The 10,726-nt window shown below is 36.1% G+C and overlaps 3 protein-coding genes across 4 annotated transcripts; all 3 read left to right on the forward strand.

The window, feature by feature from the left end:
• The first annotated feature begins 716 nt into the window (after positions 1 to 716).
• Positions 717 to 2,084, forward strand: LOC131619513 (uncharacterized). Its single transcript, XM_058890601.1, has 2 exons — positions 717 to 1,692; positions 1,801 to 2,084. The coding sequence occupies exons 1-2, from the start codon at positions 717 to 719 to the stop codon at positions 2,082 to 2,084; spliced, it is 1,260 nt and encodes a 419-aa protein (XP_058746584.1).
• Positions 2,085 to 2,189: 105 nt separating this feature from the next.
• LOC131619514 (uncharacterized) lies at positions 2,190 to 2,621 on the forward strand. The gene has a single exon (XM_058890602.1). It carries the CDS (start codon positions 2,190 to 2,192, stop codon positions 2,619 to 2,621), a length of 432 nt encoding a protein of 143 aa, XP_058746585.1.
• Positions 2,622 to 3,787: 1,166 nt separating this feature from the next.
• On the forward strand, positions 3,788 to 10,361 carry LOC131621005 (probable zinc metalloprotease EGY2, chloroplastic). Of its 2 annotated transcripts, XM_058892204.1 has the most exons (11): positions 3,788 to 4,141; positions 4,816 to 4,947; positions 6,582 to 6,632; positions 6,755 to 6,865; positions 6,954 to 7,028; positions 7,125 to 7,230; positions 7,333 to 7,426; positions 7,775 to 7,928; positions 8,476 to 8,683; positions 9,694 to 9,854; positions 9,962 to 10,361. In XM_058892204.1, the coding sequence occupies exons 1-11, from the start codon at positions 3,935 to 3,937 to the stop codon at positions 10,208 to 10,210; spliced, it is 1,548 nt and encodes a 515-aa protein (XP_058748187.1). In that variant the 5' UTR covers positions 3,788 to 3,934; the 3' UTR covers positions 10,211 to 10,361. The 2 variants fall into 2 exon arrangements, with proteins under 2 accessions (XP_058748187.1, XP_058748188.1); XM_058892205.1 differs by lacking the exon at positions 3,788 to 4,141 and having other exon boundaries at positions 4,814 to 4,947; positions 6,483 to 6,632.
• Positions 10,362 to 10,726: the final 365 nt, after the last annotated feature.

The following is a 10,726-nucleotide window of genomic DNA, read 5'->3' on the forward strand; positions in this document are numbered from 1 at the left end:
TTGGTTTGGTTTGCGGTTTTTTATTGGGTTGGTTTGGTTTTGAGCACCCCTAGGTGGCAGAGTGTGTAAGAGTGTGTAAGAGTAGGCTGAGCTCGGAATCTTGACCAAAAAGGTGAGAAGGCGCCATCTCATATGGCGCCATAGTGTTTTTTTGTACAAAGGCGCCATCTCATATGGCTTTCTCGTGATTCTTATTTTTTTTCCTGTACACCTATATATATCAGATGAAATGAAGAGCTCTGTACTCAAACACAACTCTTAAACTCTCAAACACTAAAACAACAAGATGGCCTCTGCACCTCAATATATTATTAATGCACACATCAATGGTGAGACTTACCAATGTGATGCATCCGGTTTTTTATTTTGAAACACTGAAGTTACCCAATTTTGTTTAAGTCGAAAATCGAACTTCGTACATTTCAAAAATCGATTGGAGATCAAGCTATCCCGAGGTACAGTTTTACAGATCTTCTATCAACATCCGGTCTTTTTTGGAGATCAAACAAAATTTTACCAGGTGGAGGTTAAGGATGATGAAGATCTACAAAACATGTTTTGTAATCATGAATTTTCTGGATACGACTCGATTGAGTTGTATGTTCTGCTCCAACAACCAAACGAGAGCCAGGTCGTTGATCCCATCGAAGTAGAACAAGCTGAGGGTCGATGTAATTGATGAAGACGAAGAAGATCCAGAGTTAGCATTTGATGACATGGTGAACGATGATTCCAAAGACGATGTTGAAGGTGTAATACCTCCAATTTCAACATACACACCGCCGTCTCACATGTCGAACATTGACATGGCCGATGATGAACCCTCATCAGACATATTCCACAACGTCTGTATGCAGTCAGATGCAACTTTAAAAGAAAAAGATAGTTTTCGTCCGAAGGATGAGTGCATGCGAGCAATAAAAAAGTTCCACATGTTAAACTCTGTGGATTTTAAAGTGGACCAAACAAATGTAGAACGGTACAAAATCAAATGTACCAATACTAAGTGTTTGTTCAAGCTCACTGCTTCATACAGGTTGAGAAGTGATTCATGGGTGATAGGCAAAATTTCTCAACCTCACACTTGCATCAACTCTTCTCGCTCGCAAGATCATCGTAAGTTAAGTTACGATCTGATATGTCAAGAAATCTTACCTCTCATCAACAATGATCCATCGTTGAAGGTGAGAACAATAATTTCTCACATCACTAAAGTATACAACTATACGCAGGCGATTGAACAAGTATACGGTAATTGGGAGGAATCATACAAAGAGTTACCCCGCTACTTAAATGCACTCTGCACTTATGCGCCTGGTACTGTTTATGAGATGGAAACATTTCCCGCGTATGCCCCAAATGGTACTCTTGTCAGCGGAAATGGAATATTTCGTCGTCTATTCTGGGCCTTCCAACCTTGCATCAGAGGGTTTGCGTTCTGCAAACCTATTATTCAAATAGATGGAACGTGGTTGTACGGAAAATACAAAGGCACCTTACTGATGGCAGTCGCACAAGACGGAAACAACAACGTCTTCCCAATTGCATTCGCTCTAGTCGAGGGAGAGACCGGTGGAGGTTGGAGTTTCTTTCTCAAAAATCTCAGAACACACGTGGCTCCACAAGCTGGTCTCTGTTTGATCTCTAATAGACATGCTTCTATTGTGAGTGCATACAATAACCCGGCTAATGGTTGGCATGATCCCCCTTCTACGTATGTCTTCTGCATTAGACATATTGTACAAAATTTCACGCGAGAAATTAAAGATAGGGCTCTTTGAAAATTGGTTATGAACGCAGGGTATGCATTAACTCAACCATCTTTCAAACATTACTGTAGAGAGATCAGACTGTCAAATCTAGATGCAGGTACTTGGAATGATAATATTTCAGTGGAGAAGTGGACTAGGTCATACGACAATGGACATCGATGGGGACACATGACAACAAATCTTGTTGAATCAATGAACGGTGTCTTCAAAGGCATACGCCACCTCCCTGTAACCGCTTTGGTAAAATCAACATATTTTAGGATGGCTTCATTGTTTGCACAAAGAGGTGAAAGGTGGGACGCTGTGTTATGAGCTGGACAATTGTGGAGTGAATGTTGCACAAGATTTATCAAGGCAGAAGGTGCGAAGGCCAACACACATATGGTTACAAGGTTTGACCGACATAACCAGAATTTCATGGTCAGAGAGACAATCGACCATGACGAAGGGCTACCAAGACAAGAGTATAGGGTTCTACTAGAAGAACGTTGGTGTGATTGCGGCAAGTTTCAGGCATTTCGTATGTCTTGCTCCCATGTCATTGCAGCATGTGCCCATTCTCACTTAGATGCATTAGCACTCCTGTCTCCCATTTACAAGTCTGAGACCTTGCTCCACGTATACAACAATGGCTTTGCAGTGGTAGCAAAAGAGGATTATTGGCCTGCGTACGAGGGGGAAATTGTTTGGCACAACGACCAAATGCGGAGAAATAAAAAGGGTCGTCCCAAAAGCAAGCGTATCACAACTGAAATGGACGAGCTCGATAAGCTAGAAAGAAAGTGTGGTTTATGTCGCCAAGTCGGACACAATAAAAAAAATTGTCCTAATCGTGCTAGTGGTTCTTAGAGTTGAATTTTGTATGCACACTTCTTTTAAGATCTAAACATGTCTTCTTTTCATTTAGAACATTTGTTACAACACATATCATTGTTAGAAATTAAATGACATAACGACTTAAAAACAACACATACAACGGATAAAAAAAACGCCAACAATACGACAACTTATCTAAGAAATAACAAGCACCAAAACAATGTCATCAGAATCGTGCATCATCATCATTACGTCTCTGTCTCTTACAACATCCTCCAACCAAGTGCGAGACGTTCCAGTCGCAAGTGACATGGCAGTTCTTCTTCTCTGGATTCTTCTAATTTCTTCGCCTGTTGGGATGTCGTCATCTAACCATCGTTTCAACTCTCTCTTTAGACGCTCCATGGAATGGATGTTCCAAAATTTCATTTTAATCGGCGGTTTAACGTCCGAGAAAAATACATACCCATCTCTTGTGAAAATCTCAGAAGCCATGATGATAAAATTTGGGAGAAAATGAGAAGATTTAGTGAGAAAGTGTGAAGAATGGTGGAGAAAGGGGGTATTATTTATAGAAGAGACAGATACAAGGAGGAGCCATATGAGATGACTCCTCCTCCTAAAAGATGAAGGGAGGCGCCATTTGACATGACTTGTTGGACTTAGTGTGCCATGTCAAATGGCGCCTAGGTGTAAAAAAAAGGTGTCACGCCATGTGAGATGGCGCCTTCGTGTCTACATATTCTGAAACCTGATTATTTGCGTAATTTTTCCCGAAACGTGGTTATTTGCGTAATTTTTTTTAATACATGGTTATTTAAAAAAAATTCGTTTTTTTACTCACAAAATAAAGGTTTTCTTTAGTTCTAGAATTTTACTTTTTAATTATAGATAAATATTTAAGATATGTATAGTAGACTAATAGATATGGGAGTTTTTGATATTAAAGTTGGACTAGAGCTTCATCGAAGAGACTTATTTTTTTTCAATAATAGAATTGCACTAGAGCTTCATCGAAGAGACTTATTTTTTTTCAATAAGTGTTAAATTTGTTTATTTATAATTTTTAGATTAAAAAAAAAAAGCAAATCTAAATCTATCTAATTCTCCATTAATCCTTGAAAAACATAAGAAAATAATAAATATCTTTACGCGGGTATTTTTATTTTATTTTAATTACAAAAAAAAAAAAGAAAAAAAAATCAGATAATTGGTTCTCCTTGCCTCGCGTCGCTTCTTCCCTATCCCCAGTTCTTCAGTTCTCTGCCATTTTCTCCATTCTCACTCATTTTAATGGCATTAGGGTTTCATTCAACTTAGACTCATTCTTTTCTCCTTACATCACCATGAATCTCTCACTACCATCACCTTCTACTTTTCGCGGGAGCCTCGTCGCTCCTCTCTCGCACTGCACTTCTTGCTTTCAGTTCAATCTTCGATTTCATCGTTCCAACCGTTTTCGCAATTCGCGGTGGAGCTCAGGAAAATTGAGTCGTACCGGAAGAAGAAGGATTGTTTGTAGTGTTACTGAGTCTGACGGTGACAACAAGGAGGTAGTTTCAGTTTGCGACTTTATCTGTTTTTGTACCCATTGTTGAAGTTTTACACACTAAGTAATGAAGGATTATTTTGATTCTAATTGAAGTTTGTGATAATTATTCGAAATTTACTGCATGTTGATTCTCTTTGTTAGCTTAGATGGTTGGATTCGTTATGGAGTGATTAATACACTTAGAATAAATGGTTAGTTACTGTTGTTAGTAGACTAATAGATATGGGAGTTTTTGATATTAAAGTTGGATTGGAGTGTCACATTTTTCAGATTTTTGGGTGTTGGATGTATAAATGTACTTGGACATTGTTTGAGCTAGTTTTTATGATGAGATTCATACTTATTTAAAAGGAGACACTTAATGACGACGAATTTGTATGTGGATAAACACAATTTTTCAGGTGTTGTTCAGATTTGTAAATTCAATCACTTGCTTATCACCAAATGGGGTTTCACTTTCAGAAAGAAGAACTTGTTATATAGGATGTGGGTGTTTGAGCAAAACCAAATAGCAACATATTTTAAGTGTGATAGTTTTCTTTGTACACATGTATATTCTTCTACATGCATCCCATCACATTCACACATTTGTTAAAGAATGGTTGTCAGCTCTACACGCTGACCTTTGTTTTTCCATCCTATTTCCTTGACAATACAATTTTGAAACTTAACTAGGAGAAAGAAGTACATAAAAATGAAGAAACACAATCAGTGGAGGATTCTGTTGAGCAAAGTAAGCCCCCACCTATAGATGGAGAACAACTAAACAAATTTAGTGATGGAAATACAGAACAAAATGATACACAGGTAATGCTTGACTTATTTATATTTAATTTTGTAAGAAATAGCTATGTTGACAAAGTCTGCTTATTATTGTTTCACATGTTTCTTTTCTTTAATATCTTATTGAAGCTCTTCCTAAAGTACGATTACTCATGGGAAAAATAATTCTAGTGAGTGATTTCAAGTTTCTATAGAGCTTGTAATCTTATTTGAAGTATTGAATAGTTTGTTGCAACGCTTCCATGGACATAGTAATTAGGTGCTGAATCAAGTAAATTTTGTGCGATCTGCACTTTCTCTGTGGGTGTTTTGCGTGTGTTTCCATAATTAATAGAGGTATTAATGTCATGAGTCATGACTTAAAACACATACATTTGAGATCCTATCACTCTACGGGAAATAAATTTAATAGTTTGGAAGAATACCATTAAAGAACTCTTCGTGGAACAATGTCTTAATCAAGTTATAGAGGTGGAAAACCCAACTACCATGAACAAAATTTATTTGAGTAGAATCTAATAGAAGATGATGCACAAGATTCATTTAGCTCTACCTCCCTTGATCAAATAGAATGTGTTGAAGGATATAATACCAAAGGAACTATGAGAGAAGCTCAAGGGCATTTTATCTTTAAAGATTGAGTTATGCCAAATGTAAATGGAGGTGAATGGAAATCTCTGTGACTACATAAATACAATCAATGAGACAGAGTAGACCAACTACTGAATATAGATAGTAAAATCTTCGATGATGAAGAACACGCGCTAATTGTTGCGGGCTAACAATCAAGATCTTACAAACCTCTAGTTTAGCCATTGATTGTAGGGAGAACAATATTAAAGGTGAATGAGGTGTGGCAATTTTACGAGCAGATTAGAGAATGATTGTAAATGATAATATTAACCATAAAGATCATATATTAACCGTGGAGGAGTTTGTGATGGAGTAGTCAGTGAAAGAGTCAAGGTGGGTTAAGAAGCAGTGGGGTACACGAGTTTTTGAGGTGGTACACATCATGGAGTGTGTTTCGAATTTTGTATTGCACTTGTTGTAAACTTATTTGAGATGGTGAATATTTTGTTAGAGCATTTGCAAGGATGTGGGTAAGAAGTGTTGATCCACATAAATTCTTGTGCTCTATCACTTTCTTGTAGTGTGTTTTGCGCGGGCTCCCTTCCTTGGCGTGTGCGATTTTTCCTATATTTTCTTTACTCATAATGCATGAAAGAAGGGTTTTCCCCTTTTGAGTTTCAATCAAGTGTATTTCTATTTTGTCGATTTTCACTTATCACTTTTGTGATAATAATCAATCAAAAGAGCAGGTAAACTTCTTGATGAAAAATGCTCCTGGTTTGTGTTTCTCATTGATTAGATAATTAGTCCATGTATAATGTATTTGTTATTTGTCTAAACTAAATCCATAAAACAGGACCTAATTTTGTTAAGTTGCTGCTTACAACTTGGTATTTAAGTTATTAGGTTGACAGGCTCACTGATAATGATAATCTCATTTGCTAATCATTATTTTCCAAAATTACAATCTTTTCCATTACGAACAGAAAAATTATAAAAGAAAGAGGAAATTGCATCCTTTAGAGTAAGGAGCACTGTGTCCCAGTTTTCTGATCTATTGTTCTTTGGGCTTGTGATCAAAACAGAATATGGATAACATAAAAGTTGCCAGTGGATCACCTCTGCCAGGTGTGAAGGTGATTATTATATTTTATGTTCAGTGTTTACGACTTGTTAGAGTCATTCTGATTCTCTTTTTTTTTGTTGCCATTTCTCTAATGTGCTTCTGTCTGTCCTTAATATGTCCCAACCTAAACAGCCTCAACAACTGGATGATGTAATAAAAATTCCCAAGGAAACAATCGAAATATTCAAAAATCAGGTGTTTGGGTTTGATACTTTTTTTGTGACAAGCCAAGATCCTTACGAGGTGCGTTCCTATCTTTCCTTTATTTTTTCTTTTTTCACATGCACAAAAGTCTAGTTGCACAATGATGGGGTCATGCTTTTTCTGCTAGGGCGGAGTGTTGTTCAAGGGAAACCTGCGAGGGCAAGCTTCTAAAAGTTATGATAAGATTTCAAAGAGATTGCAAGTACGTCATATTTCTGTTTCGTTTGTAAGTAAATTCGTGAGTTATTCCATATTAAAATAACGTCCGAACTAGAGTTCTGCATGAATTTTGTTGTAGGATAAATTTGGAGATGAATATAGGCTTTTCCTTCTAGTCAATCCTGAGGATGATAAGCCGGTGGCCGTTGTTGTGCCAAGAACTACCTTACAACCAGAGACAACTGGTACTTATTTAACTCCCTCAAAATTGTGCATCATGGTGTTCTTTTTGTGTTTAAAAATAGTTATGCTCATGATTGTACTTATGCTATTTCTTATCTTTTTAGCTGTACCTGAGTGGTTTGCTGCTGGATCTTTTGGACTGGTCACATTGTTTACCTTGCTACTTCGCAATGTCCCAGATTTGCAATCCAATCTACTGTGAGAATTTTTCTCGTACCTTTTCACTCCACATTCCATTATCTCTTAGATGAAGTGTATTGCCCCACAAGACTGTCATGAAATTTTGTTTTTTGTACTGATCTATCTTCATGTTCTCTTTCCTTCAAATAACATATTGAGCATAGTCCGGGCAAATACCTTATTCAGCAACACAAATATTGATCTTCTAGGCTGTATATTTAATAGAATGTTCTCAATATATGCTTTAGCTATTAATAATGAATTCTGTTCTATTAATAATGAATTCTTTACTCTGGTTGACTAATATTGTTTCATATCATAGATGCATTTTGATGTTTCACCAAAATATTATTATTGATATTCCAGATCAACTTATGACAATCTGAACTTGTTAAAGGATGGCATACCTGGAGCCCTAGTTACTGCACTTGTTCTGGGGGTTCATGAACTTGGTCACTTTCTAGTTGCCCAAAACACTGGAGTTAAGCTTGGGATCCCGTACTTTATTCCTAGCTGGCAGGTTGTATGATAAAAATAATAATATTCTAATACCAACTGTGTGAGTGTGCGTGTTTTTTATAAATATATTTTATTTCTTCAATTAAATCACATAATATAAATCCAGTACCTCATGCTTTCCATCTAGTATGTATCATGTAAATTTAAAGTTCCTAAATGAAAATTCAGAGGATGCAACTTTGAGCAGCAACTGAGAAAGAAGCAATTTATATGGTGCTTTTTTCACAATATTACTTATGATTGATCTTTATACCAAAGAGATTGAGTATATTGTCATCTGGGAATTGCTTGTGTTGCTTTCCCGTTAAACTCAAATCTTAGCTTCTGAATTGCGTGACTATCATGGACTTTAGGGATGGAATTAAACTTTTCTCCTCATGCTAACTAATTTGATAAGTTATGGAATGTTTTTAAGATTCAAATGGACTCCATATGGTGATGTGTACAAATTTGATATTTAGTATTGATCTTTTGTTTTTTGGTTGTTGATATGTACTATTTCTGAAGTGTTACTATAACAGAAATTTTGATGCCTAATTTGGTGGCAGATAGGCTCTTTTGGTTCAATTACAAGGATAAGAAGCATAGTATCTAATCGCGAAGATTTGCTCAAGATTGCAGCTGCTGGACCAATAGCTGGATTTACACTTGGCCTTGTGCTTCTGCTTATAGGTTTTGTTATACCCCCAAGCGACGGTATTGGTGTTGTTGTTGATGCTTCTGTGTTTCACGAGTCATTTCTTGCTGGCGGCATTGGTAAGCTATATCCTTTAGATGTAAATTTAAGCTTGCATTCATTTGTGGTTTCATCATAAACATCATATTAATCTATATTAGCAAAATTATGTTATTCCCATAAATGTGGAGTTTGCAAACCAATCTTTTGTTTTAAAGCAAAACAAAATTAATGCATTTCATTAGAAATAAACTGAACAATACAGTGTGAATCACGATAAAAGACTCAGGAACTAGTCATGAACGGAGTCACTCTTGCAAGAGAGTTAGCAATCTAATTCGCTTGTTTTCTACCTGTTGGAATTTCCTCCTTAATTGAGGATCCGCCCCTAGTCGCCTTAATTGCGGCACTTTGGCTTACCTTAATTGCAGCCTCCAACATCTTCATTGTGTTGGGTTTGAAGTGGTGGATTTAGTCTCACATTGCTTAGTGATATGACCTGTGTTGTATTTATAAGTGGGACAATCCTCACCCTACAAGCCGGTTTTGTAGGGATGAGTTTGGCCCAATCCAAATTCTAAGATGGTGTCAGAGCCTATCCTATATCCAATGTTGGACTTCCCGTATGGAATTTCCACCTTAATTGCAGTCCGCCCCTAGTTGCCTTAATTGCAGCCCCAAATTCTAATACTACCAAATCTCAGAGGCTTGGACTAGATAGATGAAGGGATTTATATTCCTCAAGTAATACAAATCAAAACCATTAAATTAGATATTGAATAAAAAATGGAAAACAAAATTTTCTTTTAACAGATTGGACTGGTTCTCAACTTAAGTCTATATTTATGAAAATGATCCAATCTGAAATCAGATCAAATTTATAAAACTACTGTACTAGTTATCGTTATACTTGATAAGATGTCAATAGTTATTGTCATTAAAAAAGACATGTCATTAACAAAATCACTAATATTACACAAGAAACTAGGATAATTTGCAATTCAGAAACATCCTTACTGCATGATATATCACAATATTTTATTTGCTGCCTCATTAATTTATTTGGTGACTTTTTTGCTTACTGTTTTAGCAAAACTGCTTCTTGGCAACGTTCTCAAGGAAGGAACTCCAATTTCTGTGAACCCTCTTGTGATTTGGGCTTGGGCAGGACTCCTTATCAATGCCATCAACAGTATTCCTGCCGGAGAGCTTGATGGAGGGAGAATTTCTTTTGCCTTATGGGGAAGAAAGGTATCACATTACATTTAGCAAGTGAACATTTTAAATGCGAAATTAACTTGGTTTAGCATTATATTAAATAAATTCAAAGATTCTAACAAGTTGATTCAATTTCACAGACTTCAATTCGATTCACAGGATTTTCAATTGTGTTGCTTGGACTGTCATCACTCCTTAATGATGTAGCATTCTACTGGGTAGTTCTTATATTCTTCTTGCAAAGAGGTCCAATTGCTCCTCTATCTGATGAAATAAGTGAACCTGATGAAAAGTACGTTGCTCTTGGAGTAACAGTTTTGCTCTTAGGCTTGTTAGTTTGCTTGCCATATCCTTTCCCTTTTATAGACGAAACCCTCGCAACTTTCTAGAAACTATGGCAGCATCACTGTAGAGGTTAGGGCTGCTAGTGTATGAATTTTATTTAAAGCCAAAATTCAAGGCTGCAAACGTCCCAGTTTTGTAATTTATAATTCTTTACAAACTCACAATTTTATTTTAATACCAATTTCCTGTTGTTCAGTGTGTGGCTTAGAACCTGAAAATTATTATTTTTTGAAAGCAAATATATAATATAATAAGTACAAGGGATAATGAAAACTTATTACAAAAACATGATTCCATACACTTTAAAAACAATCCAGTGAGTTAGTCCACCAATTTAGAAAAACTAAGCTCAATTTTTTGTTCCTACATTCCCCACTAATGACCTTTGACCAAGAGACCGAGAATTATGGCTAGATCTTCATAAAAAATTGGCCTAGTTAGTAAAATTATTTGTTTCAATTTGAAAATAATAAGGAAAAAATACTTTAAAATATGAGAAAATATTTTAGGATGAGTAGACATTGCTGTTGGAATATTTCATTAAATAATTTATTAAATTA

Source organism: Vicia villosa, linkage group LG7 (genome assembly GCF_029867415.1).
Source record: "Vicia villosa cultivar HV-30 ecotype Madison, WI linkage group LG7, Vvil1.0, whole genome shotgun sequence".
Taxonomy (NCBI): Eukaryota; Viridiplantae; Streptophyta; class Magnoliopsida; order Fabales; family Fabaceae; genus Vicia; species Vicia villosa.